The sequence below is a fragment of the Phalangium opilio genome, unplaced genomic scaffold, assembly GCF_054372755.1.
Source record: "Phalangium opilio isolate 3A_F unplaced genomic scaffold, DU_Popi_V2 ptg000045l_1, whole genome shotgun sequence".
Classification (NCBI taxonomy): Eukaryota; Metazoa; Arthropoda; class Arachnida; order Opiliones; family Phalangiidae; genus Phalangium; species Phalangium opilio.
In genome coordinates, this window is record NW_028324168.1 from 1,239,717 (window position 1) to 1,256,268 (window position 16,552).

Genomic DNA, 16,552 nt, shown 5'->3' on the forward strand with positions numbered 1-16,552 from the left:
GGAAGTAGCAACTAAAAATAAGTGAGATTAACTGAAGGATTAAAAAATTTAGTTTTAGTGTAAATTGTTTGAGAGTAAAGTTAAAATGATATTTGGTAACAATTAATAAGTAGTTGGGGGTAAAATACTTTCACATATTTTCGCACACGAAAAATAAGCCACCAGCCAGCCAGCCAGCCGACTCAAAGATGTCAACACAATACTTTTGCCAACCAACCAACCAAAATAGCGCAAAAGTGAAAATAACTCAAAACTTAGACAATTAATTCAACAATATTTTTTATTAATTAATGGGCCCTATTGCTTAGTTAATTAATTTTAATTTACATTAAGTGTGACTAGCTTCTGCAAAGCTTGCCTAATATAAATCCAAATTAAATTTAAACTTCATTTAATATGTGAAGAAAAATTATTAAAATTGCCAACCGCGTCACATGATTTTAAAAGTGTTTTTCCACCCTTTAATCTTAATTTATTTTGTAACTTGGTGCATGGCATGGGCCAAATAATCAACATTTGAAGATGATAAACCAGCAACCGAAATTCTACCATCCTTGGTTAAATAGACACTGAAGTCCTTTGTTAATTTAGCAACCTGTAAAGGAAAAAAAAAGATGAATTAATTTAATTAGTTTTAACTTGATATATTTTTAATTAGTTAATTACCTGATCAGGGGTCATTCCAGTAAAACAGAACATGCCAATTTGGTCAGTAATATGTTGCCAGTTACGTGTAGATCCCTCCTTTTTAAGTCCATCTCTTAATTTGGTTCTCATTGAGATAATTCTGTCAGCCATGTCCTTAACTTCACTTAACCTTTATTAATCATGAATATGATTAGGTTAAAGGTCAAATTTATGCCTAAAAGTGAACCCAATACCATAATTTTCTAAGCTCGGGTGTATTAAGAACTTTAGAGGCAATTCTAGCTCCGTGAATGGGGGGATTTGAATATCGCGGACGAATTAGGATCTTTAATTGTGACATAACTCTATCGGCTTCTTCTTTTGAGTCACAAATCATTGAAAATGCACCCACACGTTCACCTAAGTTAGAGATAAGTTGCTTTTTAGACAAAAAAATACTAAAATAGGCCTTTTTTAGACAAAAAAAATACTAAAATAGGCCTTTTTTAGACAAAAATATACTAAAATAGGCCTTTTTTAGACAAAAATATACTAAAATAGGCCTTTTTCAGACATAAAAATACTAAAATAGGCCTTTTTTAGACAAAAATATACTAAAATAGGCCTTTTTCAGACAAAAAAAATACTAAAATAGGCCTTTTTTTAAACAAAAAAATACTAAAATAGGCCTTTTTTTACCATAAAGTCCCATATTTTTGGCAAAAGATTGAGCCAGGGCTATTCTATGACCATCTTCCAAAAATAAACGTACAGCTCCAGCATCCCTATTGCAATCACCAGTTGCAAAACCTTGATAAGCCATATCAAAAAATGGGAAGAGATTGCGAGATTTTATAACTTTAGACATTTCTTTCCATTGCTCAGCCTGAAAATAAATAATGATTAATTTAATTTAAGTTTTAAACTTAAATATGGATTAGGGGATTAATTTAATCTACTTTTGGGTCAACTCCAGTTGGATTGTGAGCGCAAGCATGCAATAAAATGATTGAATTTTCTGGGATTTTCTGTAAAAAGTAAAAACAAACATTTTTTAACGCCATCTGTCAGGATCATTAGAAAAATGGTTAACAACATACTGCAATATCTTGCAATGCTCCTGTGAAATCAAAACCACATGTTTTGGGATCGTAATACCGATATTGCTTAACAGCAAGACCAGCTTGTCTATTTAATTTAATTTCATTTATTAATTTTAGTTTTTTTATTAAGGAAATTTTAATTTTTAATTAATCAAATTAATTATTTTTATTGTTTTAATTTTAATTTTTAATTTACTTGAATAATGGGATATGATTTCCCCATGTTGGTGTTGGCATATAAATATCTTTATTGCCTTTAAAAAAATCATTCTAAAAATGGAAATTTTAATTAATATTTAATAGAAAACTAATTAATTAACAATTAAATTAATTAATTAATTACCAAAAAGATAGCTCCAATAGTTAGGGAACCAGTTCCTGAAATTCCTTGAACAGTTGCATTCTAAGAAGAAATGGAATGTGCAATTAAATGTAAGTAAGTATTTAACTTAATTTAAATTATCTTTTATTTAAAAGTATAATAAAATTAATTTAATTTAATTTAATTACCATTTTATTTTTAATTATTTCACTATCCTCTCCGAGAGCCAGGGCAGCTGCTGCATCGGTAAATTCTTTAATTCCTCCGATAGTTGTATATTCCTTATCCATTTTCTCAGCCACAATTTGATTTTCAGCCTTAAATTTCCCCATTCCATTAATTAAATTCCAAACACAATTAAAATTAATTAATTTAAAATACCTGTCGAACAGATTGCAAAACAAATGGTTTCCCATTATCATCTCTATAGGCGCCTACACCCAAATTAATTTTTTTGGGGTTAGTGTCTCTCTTAAAGGCTTCAGTGACACCCAAAATCGCGTCAGGGGGTCCCATTTCGACATGCTGCCACCAAGAACTAGAAAGAAATATTTAATTTTAATTAATTTAATCGCGATTAAAATTAAATCAGGTGCAGTTGCCCGTACTTAGCTCTTGTTGATGATAAGGCAAAATGTCCTTGAACATTTTTAAGCAGACCCAAAGTCGCGTAAATCCCGTTACGAGTTACAGACATTTTATATCTGAATCAGAAATTATTTTAATTGAAATTAGTTTTTAACTATTTAGTCCTTTAAATATAAGCTAATTAACAATTTAATTATCTTCTTAACTAATTTTAGTCAAGCTCGATATGGTAGTAGTAAAAATAACTCCCCGGCTTCTTTGCAAAGGTTATCAACCGCGGCGGCGTTGCAGGCAGCTTTTGGCTGCTTGCTTAGTAGTCTTTGCTTTAGAGTTACTACTCCAGTATAAACTTACCTCCTCCAAGTCGATAGAGAAAAAGGTCTGCTACCACGAACTTGGTCCTGACGTCACACCCTCCTATCTCTTACCTCGGTTTCGGCGACCATATTGGAATTCGTCAGCTCACGCTATACAATTACTACCAATGTTGACGTCACGTCCACGTAGCTCCTCCCGTCTCAGTACCACTCTATATTCGGCTTTGGACTCTTACATTTGAGATGAGAAGTTCAATAAATATTTAGCAGTCCGGGACTGGCAATCTGCTTTATGGGCGTGGGAAAATTTTACTTTCAAGGACAAACACGATAAGCGCCTCGCACCGGTTTGCGTATGCTACGAAGGTGAAATACCGAAAGGCCAACAAATCGTAGGGCCAACCAACCATCGTGGACCATAAGGCCACGGGACCAGAAGGCCAACTTATTAGGCCCCTCCTATAAACTACCAGCAGTAGGAAAATTTCATTAGAGAAAAATGGGTACCCTCTTAAAAAGGGAATTTGGGCGGGGCATGGGTGGAGCAAAAGCGTATCCCCATTCCCGGTTGAGTATCTAAAGGCCAACTAAAACGAATTTAGCAAAAGGTCTGTTGGCTGGAAAATGGTATGTAGGCTGGAAAATGGTATGTAGGCTGGAAAATGGTATGTAGGCTGGAAAATGGTATGTAGGCTGGAAAATGGTATGTAGGCTGGAAAATGGTATGTAGGCTGGAAAATGGTATGTAGGCTGGAAAATGGTATGTCGGCTGGAAAATGGTATGTCGGCTGGAAAATGGTATGTAGGCTGGAAAATGGTATGTAGGCTGGAAAATGGTATGTCGGCTGGAAAATGGTATGTCGGCTGGAAAATGGTATGTAGGCTGGAAAAGCAAGGAGGGAAGCATTAAATTAAATATATAACATTAATCTTCCAAGCAGAGACCTCTCGTTAAACTACCTGTAAACACGGGAGCCAAGGTTCGTGGTAAAATAATCACTTCTCGAATCACGTAGGCTACGAATTGGAGTCCTTTTTAACCTGTAATTTAAGGCATGGAAACATCTTACATATAATATTTAATCGAAAAGTAAATTATTGTATGTTTATTTAATTCATAGTAAATATATTAGATGAAATATTTTGAGGAATTAAGTTTTTGTTTAAACTAGGTAAAAGGAATAAATATAGATTAAGGCATGACAGATGGAGCCATACTTGTTATTTTTCTTTCAACGTTTGTTCTTGGCCGCTTTTTTCAAAATCACTGATAATGGAAAAACTAGAAGAAATGCTCGTTGCGCTAGCGTAATTTTTCCTCAGTTCTTTCTTGCTGCACTTAGGTAGAAACTAGAATCCCATCCTATAGAAAGCAATTTTGTATCAGAACGACAGTCAAATTAACCCCAACCTGGCTCCTTTTTGTTGGCTTACCCCATGAAATTTTCGAATTGGCCCATATATCGGAAATTACGATAGACGGAGCATTAATCCCAAACAGCCTCACACTTTCCCCAAACTAGAGTGCTTAGATGTAATAATAAATAAATAAATAAATAAGTGCTTACCAAAAGAGGTGGCTAATTCGTTCAATAACTATTTTAGTCAAATAGGATCTAAGCTAGCCGAACAGCGACGATAACGCAGTATACCAAAAATCCACGAAGTGTATTTTTTATCCCAGTGACCCCTTTCGATATCGTTAATGTAATTAATTCATTAAAAAAACTCCAAGGCTGTGGGATGCTGTCAGCAAGTTTATCATTAAACCACTGGCACATATTATAAACCTATCATTAGAGTCGGGAGTGTGGCGCACTCATGTGAACCAAGCTTCTGGGTGACAAAGTTTGAGGGAATACGACACTGTCAGACCTTCTACCCTACAGGAACTGACCTCCCCGTGTCCGCCGGAGGTGACTTGACCCCAACTTCCCTTCCGTCACCTCCCAAGTAAACCTCATATCTTCCCCTGATTAATCACATACGGAAGGCTATCGCCTCCTCATGCTCGACCACTCCCTTAGAGGTTACCGATCATCTCTTCCTATCACTCTACCTGGTGCATAAAGCCCTCCAGCTAACGCACTAATGGAAAGGGAAAAAAAAAAAAAAAAAAACCCTATCATTAGGCACAGGGGTGTTTCCAGATATCTTTAAAAGGGCCATAATCATACCAATACACAAATCAGGAAAAAAACTGATTTACAAAACTACAGACCCATATCATTACTCAGTAACATCTCAAAAATTTCGAAAAGATTATAAAAAACCAACTATCCCAGTTTTTAGAACAGTCGAATTATTTATCAGAAAATCAGTATGGCTTTATGAAAAATCTAAGTACAGCTGACGCTGTTGTTGAGGCTACTGAGCTAATATACGGTGCGGTAGGCAAAAACAAAAGATTAATTGGGATATTCTTGGACATAAAAAAGGCCTTTGACACCGTCTCGCACCCCATTTTGTTAGATAAATTAGAGAGAGCAGGAATCAGAGGTGTTGCTTTAGAATTGTTTGAGAGTTATTTGTTAGATAGAAAAGCAGTAGTTAAAATTGGAGATGTACAGAGTAGCCCGTTACCTATACGATTTGGTGTACCACAGGGAACTGTACTTGGTCCCATCTTATTCCTTATATACATAAATGATTTATGTAACCTTGCAATCGATGGAAAAATAATATCCTTCGCAGATGATACCACCCTGCTAGCTAGTTGAAGGTCCCGATTGGGACGAGGCATTCCTCAAAGCCCAAGAAGACATTAATAAAGTAACATCTCAGTTAGACCTAGACATCCTAACACTGAACATTGAGAAAAAGAAATTCATGTGTTTTTCCTCCACGCCTATACTCATTGATAATTTAATAATTCACTCAGATAACGTTTGCAAGGTATCACAGCCATGTAATAGGAAATGTTTTAAGCTAGAGAAAACGGATAAGATTAAGTACTTAGGAATTACACTTGACTCTAACTTAAAATGGAATTATCAAATAAATAATGTTAAGAACAAGTTAAGGATGAGTTTTAGGAAGTTCTGTGCTGTTCGGAATTTTTTAGATATAACTTGGATAAGAACCATATACTATGCCCTGATTCAATCGGTTATTTCTTAAGGATTATTGGGATGGGGAGGTGCCTACGATAACTTAATCGATCCCTTGTAAGTAATACAGAGGAAAATCATACGTACCCTATATGCTTAAAAAAGGATAACTTAAACCCAAGACAACTATTGTATAATGAATTTAAAATCTTCTCTGTAAAACAATTATATGCAAAAAATATTTTACTGTATACCTTTAAAAACAAAAGAAGACTAATCCCTCAACTTAATTATAATACGCGGTTTATCTCAGAAGGTAATCTTTTTAGTGAACGAACATATAAAACTATAGGTCAAAGATACGCCTTGCACTTAGGCCCTAAATTATTTAACCTATTAAATACAGACACTAAACATATTGAGGATTATAATGTTTTCAAAAACCTAATTAAAATATGGCTAATTACTAAAGGATTATCACAACTAAACCTTATGTTAAAATCTTAAAATGTTTTCCGAATCTCTCCCATAGAAATAGGAATTGAAAATATGTATAATCAGTAACATAACAATGTATGCTCCACAAAGTCTTTAATTATTTATTTTGTAATAAGCCCTGCCACGAACAAGCATCTCAGCTTATGTGGCGTAGGACAGTGAATTATTGAAAAAGAAAACAAAAATGTACACACAACGAGCGCTAATAAACTAATAATAATAATAATAATAACTTCGGCCACAAATAAATGGACCGTTGTTTGTTTTTTCTAATTAAGAGGGGGCCCCCTAATACCAAGAACGCGTGAATCAACAAAATTTCCCCGCGTGTCCACGCTGCTTACAATAGGAATTCTTAGATCTAGGCTCTCCTCCCTGATCTAGGTAGATAAGGACAGGGCAAAGGCCTTTTATCAAAGAGGACCTAGCTTCTTTTTACATCTTTGTAGGAATACGAAAAGGGGTTTTTCCGTGACGTTATTTTTCTTGGGCTCTATCATAAGCAAATAAAACTGAGTATGGTTAAATATATAAAAAATCATGTTTCGTTACAAATGGGTCACGTGACAATATCCAACAAAAAATTTCCGTCAAAACTTAGGATGATTAAGATTGTTGCTCTGATTAAATCACTTGATACCAAAAATACACTGGGAGGCCAGAGATCGTAGCCTTTTCTCTCGCTTCCCAGTTAGGTTGTATTTAAAAATGCGGATAGCCGTAATTAGTGGAACAACTAATCAACTGCTAAGCCTACGGTCTTGCGACCACTTTCATTCGATTCCTTACAGGTTTTTACGTCAGAATCACATAATATCATTTGAATTAATTGCTATTTTAATGCCAAAAATATGTTTGAAAGACGGAAAATTAAAAATATCGTCTGTCTTTTTGGGCGTTTAGTTACAAAATTAATTAACAGTAAGTCGTGGAGACCTGAAATTAACACCATTGGAATCAGGAGATTCGGAACATTCAGAGTTCATGTGCTTTCTTAAATCATTAAGCTAATTATAATCAGAAACCGAAAATAACCAAAAAACTAAATGTTATAAAAGTGGTCTTTGATTTCAGCTTCCAACCTAGGGTGACACCAGTTTATACTTCATACGTTTGCAACGTTAAGTTTCGATGGAATATTTTTTACGTTTTTTGTTAATTACAGCTCGTAATTAAGGTAATTAAAGAAGAAAATGATTTTTCCTGACTAATTTTAGAGTCAGGAATTTGAAAAAAAAGGATTTCAAAGCGGTACAGTGATATTTTTTTACACGTACTTAATTTTATACTGATTTGCAAATCACCATTCAATTCCTTGGTTAAAATTACCCCAAAATCAATATCGGTTTAATTATTATGGGCCTAATTAAAGTATTTATATGCGAAAACCATAACAGCCGTTCTAACGGTCTAAAAATGACAATTATAACTCTATCCTACACTTTACAAAATAAATAACCATATCGCACCAAAAAATGGCGATTAAAATTAATTAAACTATTTTTTAACGCCGATTAATGGGTTTTGAATTTTACAAATTTCGAGCATTGGCACCTAATGTTATTTTCCAATAGAGATTAATACTACATTTCCACTGTTACTACTTTGTTTAAAAAGAAAAAAAACCGACATTTCTTTGCCTCTGAAGTTCAGTTGACATTTATTATGACAGTGCTAGCAAAGGCAGAGAAGAATTACAAACCCCCATATGTTCACTAACTACTAGGGTTGACATAAATCATGGCATTTGGAACTGTGGTTGGGGGGTTGACAGACAGGGAAAAAACATGGAAAAAAGAAAAATGCCTAACCCCCACCACGGAGAATGAATAACCCTCCTTGCCCCCATTATAGCGATTTTACTTTACTAACCTTGCCTTGCCCCCACAACCCAGGCTCCAGCCTCCTTCTTTCTCACAACACTTTAGGAAGCGTCCACCCGGGAGCAGCACTGTAGCTTAATTTAGCCAATAGAGTAGTAGTATTCGGTATGGTCAAAATTCAAATCTGCGAGACCGCAACGGACGGTTCAACGGTTGCCGCATTGCATTGCCATTGTGCTTGCCTTTGTGCTTGCTTTGGCTTAGGGCGCGGTGCTTACTGCTTAGGGAAGTGAAGGTAACAAATAACTATTTCAAGAAATAACTATTGGACATTGGGATTATTTGATTCAGCGTTCACGAAGACAGGTTAGTAATTAATAATTACCTTCCTGGAGACACTTTCAGGTTAAAAATTAAAATTTTTTAATCGACCTTGGAACACTATCATTCAACTTCGCGCTCACTTAAATATGTAATTATTCGTGTAAATTTTCCATGTCATTGACTGTTACTATGATTATTATTATGTGATACAATGTGATGTATAATATTTTACTGTGATATCACTACTGTGATATTCTGAACTGTAAGGCTTATAGCCCTAGTTCGTAATAAACCATGAGCAAAAATGGTGGCTAAAGCACGTTACTAATTCCTAATTACTTTCCTAGAGATAAGTCTAGACTTTCAGGTTAAATTCAAACCTTCAATGGACCTTGCAAAGCTAGGTTAATTAATCATGATTACTTTCCTAGAGATAAGTCCATATTTTCAGGTAACCCTTCATTGGACGTTACGGAGCTATCTCTCATGGGTTCAGAAAGCTGGTTAATCATAACTACTTTCCTTGGAAAGTCTATGCTTTTAGGTTAAATTCAAACCTTCAATGGACCTTGCAAAGCTAGGTTAATTAATCATGATTACTTTCCTAGAGATAAGTCCATATTTTCAGGTAACCCTTCATTGGACGTTACGGAGCTATCTCTCATGGGTTCAGAAAGCTGGTTAATCATAACTACTTTCCTTGGAAAGTCTATGCTTTTAGGTTAAATTCAAACCTTCAATGGACCTTGCAAAGCTAGGTTAATTAATCATGATTACTTTCCTAGAGATAAGCCCATATTTTCAGGTAACCCTTCATTGGACGTTACGGAGCTATCTCTCATGGGTTCAGAAAGCTGGTTAATCATAACTACTTTCCTTGGAAAGTCTATGCTTTTAGGTTAAATTCAAACCTTCAATGGACCTTGCAAAGCTAGGTTAATTAATCATGATTACTTTCCTAGAGATAAGTCCATATTTTCAGGTAACCCTTCATTGGACGTTACGAATCTCTCATGGGTTCAGAAAGCTGGTTAGTCATAACTACTTTCCTTGGAAAGTATACTTTCAGGTTAAATTCAAACCTTCAATGGACCTTGCAAAGCTAGGTTAATTAATCATGATTACTTTCCTAGAGATAAGTCCATATTTTCAGGTAACCCTTCATTGGACGTTACGGAGCTATCTCTCATGGGTTCAGAAAGCTGGTTAATCATAACCACTTTCCTTGGAAAGTCTATGCTTTCGGGTTAAATTCAGACCTTCAATGGACCTTGCAAAGCTAGGTTAATTAATCATGATTACTTTCCTAGAGATAAGCCCATATTTTCAGGTAACCCTTCATTGGACGTTACAAATCTCTCATGGGTTCAGAAAGCTGGTTAATCATAACTACTTTCCTTGGAAAGTCTATGCTTTTAGGTTAAATTCAAACCTTCAATGGACCTTGCAAAGCTAGGTTAATTAATCATGATTACTTTCCTAGAGATAAGCCCATATTTTCAGGTAACCCTTCATTGGACGTTACAAATCTCTCATGGGTTCAGAAAGCTGGTTAATCATAACTACTTTCCTTGGAAAGTCCATGCTTTTAGGTTAAATTCAAACCTTCAATGGACCTTGCAAAGCTAGGTTAATTAATCATGATTACTTTCCTAGAGATAAGTCCATACTTTCAGGTTAAATTCAAATCTTCAATAGCCATTGAGACCATATAAAATGGTTGATTACTCCTTAAGTCAGGTACGTAATTTCTAATAATCATCCTAGAATAGGTTGAAAATCTCCTATGGACGGTTCGACCATTAATGATTCATGAAGGCTGGCCTTAAAATCTAATTAAGATCCTAGAGATACGGTGCACGTGCAGATAAAAATTAAGATCTTCCATGATTGAGGAGACCGTACAAGATGGTTAATTAAGGTCTCTACCGGAGTCTCTATGCTTACACGTGCAAATGGCAGACCACTTTTTACCTCTACCAAATCTACAGTGCCAGTGGAGCCCTTCAATATATGATAGGTTTCAAATTTTATGCAATGACTGGACGCTATATAATCAATGGATGGTTCATTGTTTATGAATTGTTAAATAAAAGCCTGTGTATTTTTTCTCTCAAACTAAAAGCTACAAAGAAGGCTAAAGGGTATAATGAGTTTTCTAAATTACATACAATTCACCCATGTGATAGTTATCTGCCCATATTAAAAAATTCGTTACAGTTCAATTATTCAAAATTATTAGAAACATTTCAACCACCTATGGGTGAAAATGCTAACCTAGATTTGATGTAAAGAAAGTATGTTATAATGTGGTGATATACACTTATGGTATTCACCTTTCTCCTAAATAATAAATGAAGGTATGGCCTAGTTCTTAAGATGCACTTTTATCTTAAAACTAATGGCTATTACTAGGCCTAATACTCGAGACTTGAATCCCCAAAATTTGCGTATTGAGCCTTAGCCACACCACCGCCACCTAGAGTGGCGGTGGCCACACCGGCAAGCCTATTCCCAAATATGACTAGAAACAATTTAAAAACTTCATCTTGTAAATAGTATCATTTCTAAAATATTTTACTTCATTAATCACGTTAAAAGTTCATAGAATAATTCCATCTGGAGACTGGAACTCTATGGAGAAAAACGTAGGTAAGAAAATTTAATAAATATCATTAACGAAAAATGAATTTTCAATAAAAAAAGGCAGCTGGAACATTTCCCATAGTAATCACACCTTTGTTTACATATAAGTCACTTCGTTGACTTCGAGGGCTGGTATAAATGAACAAATAAATACTCCGTTAGTCTTATATGGGATAGGTATGATAGGTTTGGTTTGGTCTCTCAAGCCAAATTCCATTGGGTGCTCGCGGAGCGCTCCCATGGAGCAATAAAGCCAGGAGATCCTGATTCTGGAAACTACTACTCACTTTTATTGCGCTCTGGGAGCATCCAAAGGAATTCGGCATTAATATCAGGGTTGACCGAAGTCCAAGAGGAAAGATATTAGGACATATCCACGTGCAAAGCTGACGGATTCATATTCGTTCTATACGTATATTCTAAAAAAAAAACACTCGTGTTGGTGTGATCGCTTATCAGTGATTTTGAAAAAAGCGGCCAAGAACAAATGTTGAAAGAAAAATAACAAGTACCTATGGCTCCATCTGCCATGCCTTAATCTATATTTATTCCTTATACCTAGTTTAAACAAAAACTTAATTCCTCAAAATATTTCATCTAATATATTTACTATGAATTAAATAAACATACAATACTTTACTTTTCGATTAAATATTATATGTAAGATGTTTCCATGCCTTAAATTACAGGTTAAAAAGGACTCCAATTCGTAGCCTACGTGATTCGAGAAGTGATTATTTTACCACGAACCTTGGCTCCCGTGTTTACAGGTAGTTTAACGAGAGGTCTCTGCTTGGAAGATTAATGTTATATATTTTATTTAATGCTTCCCTCCTTGCTTTTCCAGCCTACATACCATTTTCCAGCCTACATACCATTTTCCAGCCTACATACCATTTTCCAGCCTACATACCATTTTCCAGCCTACATACCATTTTCCAGCCTACATACCATTTTCCAGCCTACATACCATTTTCCAGCCTACATACCATTTTCCAGCCTACAGACCATTTTCCAGCCTACATACCATTTTCCAGCCTACATACCATTTTCCAGCCTACATACCATTTTCCAGCCTACATACCATTTTCCAGCCAACAGACCATTTTCCAGGCAATGGTTGAGTTGGCCTTTCGATACAAAGACTTTTTAAAAATAAAATTAGCCACTCCTCAAACCACACTAGGCTCCGCCCAAAAAACCTCTGTTTCTGAATTTTCCTACTGCAGAACAATGGGCTGGCCTTATAAAAAGTTGGCCTAGCGGTACCATAGTTGGCCTAACGTGAGGTTGGCCTTTCGGTTAGTTTACCTTAGGTTGAGTTGGCCTTTCGATACTCAACCTGCTACGAACAAAATTGCGCGCCAGAATAACCTAATATGATTGGTCGAATACATTTGACAGCAAAATATTTCGCAATCCCTCTAACACGTGGTACGCATTCCTTTTCTGTTGTTGACGTTTTGGGGCATTGTAGTTTGAGACCTTGACACTGGCAGGTGGCGTATTTTTCTTTTCGGCGTGTAAAGTTTCATTTTGGCAGCGTTCTTTCGTGTTAATCCTGATTAGACTTCGATACTAGTTTGAAAAATGACTTCCCCAACCAAAGAAAAACAATACACAGTGATTGATGGAGGCCTATCCACGGAATTACTTAAATCTGGACACCTTATTGACGTAAGTTAATTTAAAATTAATTATGGGGAAGGGAAATTAAATGAGGGATTTAATTAATGTTAGAGCGATCCATTATGGGGTTCGAGACTTCTAAAAACTGCACCGCGTGATATTGTTCAAGCCCATAAAAAGTATGGTTATTATTTTAATCATAGTTGATTAAATAGTAACTTATACTTAATTCCAATTAAAGTTACTTAAACTCTGGTGCCGAAATTATTACCACGTGCAGCTACCAAGCGTCTATTGAGGGTTTTATTAAACATTTGAACCTTAATGTTGATGAAGCCAAGAAACTTTTGGCATCCAGTGTAGATTTAGCTATGGAGGCTAAAAATTCCGTTCTTAACAGTAAGCCAATTTTACTGTAACAGTTTACTTGGCCTATTGTTTAAAAATATGAATCACGAATGGGGGGTATAAATAAATTTGGCAGGCAACGAGATAAAGATAGCCGCGTCCATTGGGTCATATGGGGCTGTTCAAGCTGATGGCTCGGAATATCATGGGAAATATGTTGATAACATGACCATTGAGGTATTAGTCAGAGATTCCCCCCCCCCATTCTTGGTCTCCAATTTCAAATGTATCCTAATTATTTTAGGAGTTGATGGAATGGCATCGTCCTAAAGTAGAAACTTTATTGAATGCCAATTGTGATCTTTTAGCCCTTGAAACTATTCCCGCCCATAAAGAAGGTATTTTTATACAGGGTTCATACAAACCTGGAAAACAGGGAAAACCTGGAAAAATCAGGGAAATAAATAGTTGACAAAAACCTCAGGGAAAACTCGGGGAGATTTAGAATTTTTAGTAAAATTCTGGGAAATAAGGGAAATTTGCGTCAAACAGGGGCCGAGTAATTAAACAAAATGTTCATAAACATACCCTCCATAGGATTAACATTACACTATACTTTGGAGGCTCGTAACTCTGGTTCTACTAGAGATACGGGGATGTCCTTTGAGTATGTTATAGTCCAATTTGTCCCCCATCCAACCATACTAAAAACTTAGGGCTACGACAAACATAGGCCGAGTAATTAAGCAAATTGTTCGTGAACATTCCCTCCATAGGAATAGCATTACACTAAACTTTGGAGGCTCATAACTCTGGTTCAATTAGAGATACGGGGATGCCCTTTGAGTATGTTATAGTCCTATTTGCCCCCTCCTTCGTTAACGTTTGCATCATGGGATACTTCATATAAGGGAAAAACCTGGAAAACTCAGGGAAGTATATGGGGAAAAACCTGGAAATCTCAGGGAAATTTGTTTTCCAAAAGTTGTATGAACCCTGTAATATAGATATATATTTAATAATGGATTAGGGGTATTAATTAATTTAAATTTTATTGTAAGGTGTTGCCTTAATCAAACTCTTAAAACAGTATCCTAATGCTAAAGCTTGGTTAAGTTTTACCTGCAAGGTATTAAACAACAAAGACATAATTGGTGTAAACAATCTAATATTAAATTAAATTAATATTTAGAATTTCCACGAAACTGCTCACGGTGATCTTTACAAAGACACTGTCGAAATTTGCCTTAAAGAATTGGGAAATTCTTCTGACCAATTGGTGGCTATTGGTATTAATTGTAGTTCCCCCGAGTTTATGGAAAGTTTGATAAGCGAAGCTCGAAGCGGAGATTTGGGGCGAAACCCTAAAATCAAATATATCGTCTATCCCAACAGGGGTGAAAAATGGGTGGCCCAAACTGGGTGAGTCACGGGTTTATAGTTTATAGTGACATCCTAAATTTTCCATGAAATATTTTCCCCCTCGCATATCAGATGGGAAGGAAACGAAAATCTCCCCGCTGTTTACACTTTTGTCCCAAAATGGGTCAAAGTTGGGGTTAATTATTTTGGAGGTTGTTGCCGGACTGATCCAGAGGACATTTCCCAAATTAAAATGGCGTTAACTCAGTTAAAGGATCATTAAACTCATTTCATACATATTTCATATTGTTACGCATGCTAAGTACACTTGTATTACATATAAAATATATTTCATATTGTTACGCTTGCTAAGTATACTTGTATTACATATTTTACGGTACTTAATAAAAGATTATTAAGAAACATTTAACTAAAAGTGTTGCTGTTGTAAGTAACTTGGGCCCTTTTTAGCCATAGCTATATCGTAGTTTTTTAAAGGGAGAGGATTATGGTAGTAAAGTTTTAGGTTGGGTAACCAACACACAGGCGGCCATCTTGGGTTATATCCCTCGCGTTGCTTCTTGGCGAGAGGGGGAAATAACCCACGAAGCCATCTCGCCCCCCCCCCTATGTTGTTCCCTTCTCTTTGACTTAAAAAAAGGGGGTAGGCAAGCCTCAGTATCGGGACATACAAGGGGGTTGATACATTGCTATCCGTCTCTGCACACGTCGCACTCTCATGATACAAAATGACTACAGCGCAGGCGCCAAAAAGCACGCGATATGGAAGGCATAGTTTAAACCCCGTCCACGTGTCTTTCCCTCTTCTTAAGGCCTTTTCAGACTCAACTAGATGGGTCAAAAATTTGAGTCAGCAAAAATTGGACACTTTTCAATTTATTCACACCGCCCAACTAGTTTACTCAACTCAAGTTGACTCAAAGTTGTATCGTCTGAATAGGCTTTAGTTACATCGAAATTCTTTATTGTGTTTTCCCATCCCTTGTAATTTTAAAGAGAGTCTCAGAGAGAGAGAAAGAGACAGTATTATTCTATTGCCTTAGTTTAAATGTGGTACGTTATACTCCCTTTAAAATTTCCCATACATGGGGTACGTTATACTCCCTTTAAAATTTTCCACACCCGTCGATGGGTAAGGAAGGATTTTAAGATTCATCCAAGTAGCCAGCCATGCTTTCGACTACCCCAGGGGGTCAGTATACCTCTCTCCTCTATTTCGAAATTGAAAGAGAGGGGTCAGGGGATTCTTTTTTTTTCTTTCTTTTGTATGTATGGTATGCCTGCCAGTAAAAGTAAAAGCAAGTGACATTCTCTCCCACTCCCAGCCTCCCAAGCGTTGGAATTTTTTTTTCACGGCCACGTGTTAAAGGAACAGTAATATAAATAGAAGGGGAAAATAGGGGGAGGGTAGGAACTTTTATCTCTTTCGCGCTCGTTTCTAGATAACACGCACGTGCGAATGGCGTCAGTGCGTTCTCACTCTCAGCTACCATAGATTGTTATCTCTATGTAGTTACTGCACTACCGCAGGTTCCCACATCCAGACCAGTTAAAGGTGGTTTTTAAATTTGACGCATGCGCGTGGGGACCGACTGAGCGAGCGCCGGAGAGGCGAGTCGTACCACTGGTACCAGGAATCGAACCAACCCTCCTATTTACATTATTACTCCCTCTCACCTCCCTGCCTAGAGATTGTAGATAAAATATTTAACTTTCTTTCAAACCCCGTTGGGTCTCAAAGGGGTCGAAGGTTTTGTCATATCCCCATGAATATGGAATCTTTTAAGACTAGGTAATTTATGAATTGTTCATTTCTTATTTTTTCTAATTAAGTATTCTCCCCTCGCCCTTGGGACATCTTGTTTTATGTTTTAGAATTTTATTATATAGATAT

At 36.1% G+C, this 16,552-nt stretch overlaps 2 protein-coding genes and 2 long non-coding RNA genes across 8 annotated transcripts; 2 read left to right on the forward strand and 2 right to left on the reverse strand.

Annotated features, from left to right (window-relative positions):
• Positions 1-262: 262 nt before the first annotated feature.
• Got2 (glutamate oxaloacetate transaminase 2) lies at positions 263-2,934 on the reverse strand. Its single transcript, XM_089837655.1, has 12 exons — positions 2,847-2,934; positions 2,661-2,756; positions 2,434-2,590; positions 2,241-2,369; positions 2,074-2,133; positions 1,927-2,000; positions 1,728-1,815; positions 1,587-1,655; positions 1,327-1,513; positions 882-1,047; positions 667-817; positions 263-595 (listed from the first exon to the last, which is right to left on the reverse strand). Exons 2-12 carry the CDS (start codon positions 2,747-2,749, stop codon positions 473-475), a joined length of 1,293 nt encoding a protein of 430 aa, XP_089693781.1. The 5' UTR covers positions 2,750-2,756; positions 2,847-2,934; the 3' UTR covers positions 263-472.
• Positions 2,935-3,326: 392 nt separating this feature from the next.
• On the forward strand, positions 3,327-6,737 carry LOC149676602 (uncharacterized). 2 transcript variants are annotated; one of them, XR_016366478.1, is made up of 2 exons: positions 3,327-4,057; positions 4,130-6,737. It is a non-coding gene; the product is annotated as an uncharacterized LOC149676602 (long non-coding RNA). The 2 variants fall into 2 exon arrangements; XR_016366479.1 differs by having other exon boundaries at positions 3,327-4,047.
• Positions 6,738-7,321: 584 nt separating this feature from the next.
• On the reverse strand, positions 7,322-12,639 carry LOC149676603 (uncharacterized). 3 transcript variants are annotated; one of them, XR_016366491.1, is made up of 5 exons: positions 11,929-12,639; positions 11,811-11,856; positions 11,586-11,717; positions 11,390-11,427; positions 7,322-11,286 (listed from the first exon to the last, which is right to left on the reverse strand). It is a non-coding gene; the product is annotated as an uncharacterized LOC149676603 (long non-coding RNA). The 3 variants fall into 3 exon arrangements; XR_016366492.1 differs by having other exon boundaries at positions 7,322-11,427; positions 11,939-12,639; XR_016366490.1 differs by having other exon boundaries at positions 7,322-11,427.
• An 18-nt stretch (positions 12,640-12,657) lies between these two features.
• On the forward strand, positions 12,658-15,073 carry LOC149676604 (betaine-homocysteine S-methyltransferase-like). Of its 2 annotated transcripts, XM_089837663.1 has the most exons (9): positions 12,658-12,732; positions 12,798-12,975; positions 13,039-13,106; positions 13,169-13,326; positions 13,412-13,512; positions 13,580-13,673; positions 14,337-14,404; positions 14,468-14,697; positions 14,770-15,073. In XM_089837663.1, exons 2-9 carry the CDS (start codon positions 12,889-12,891, stop codon positions 14,918-14,920), a joined length of 957 nt encoding a protein of 318 aa, XP_089693789.1. In that variant the 5' UTR covers positions 12,658-12,732; positions 12,798-12,888; the 3' UTR covers positions 14,921-15,073. The 2 variants fall into 2 exon arrangements, with proteins under 2 accessions (XP_089693789.1, XP_089693788.1); XM_089837662.1 differs by lacking the exon at positions 12,658-12,732 and having other exon boundaries at positions 12,756-12,975.
• Positions 15,074-16,552: the final 1,479 nt, after the last annotated feature.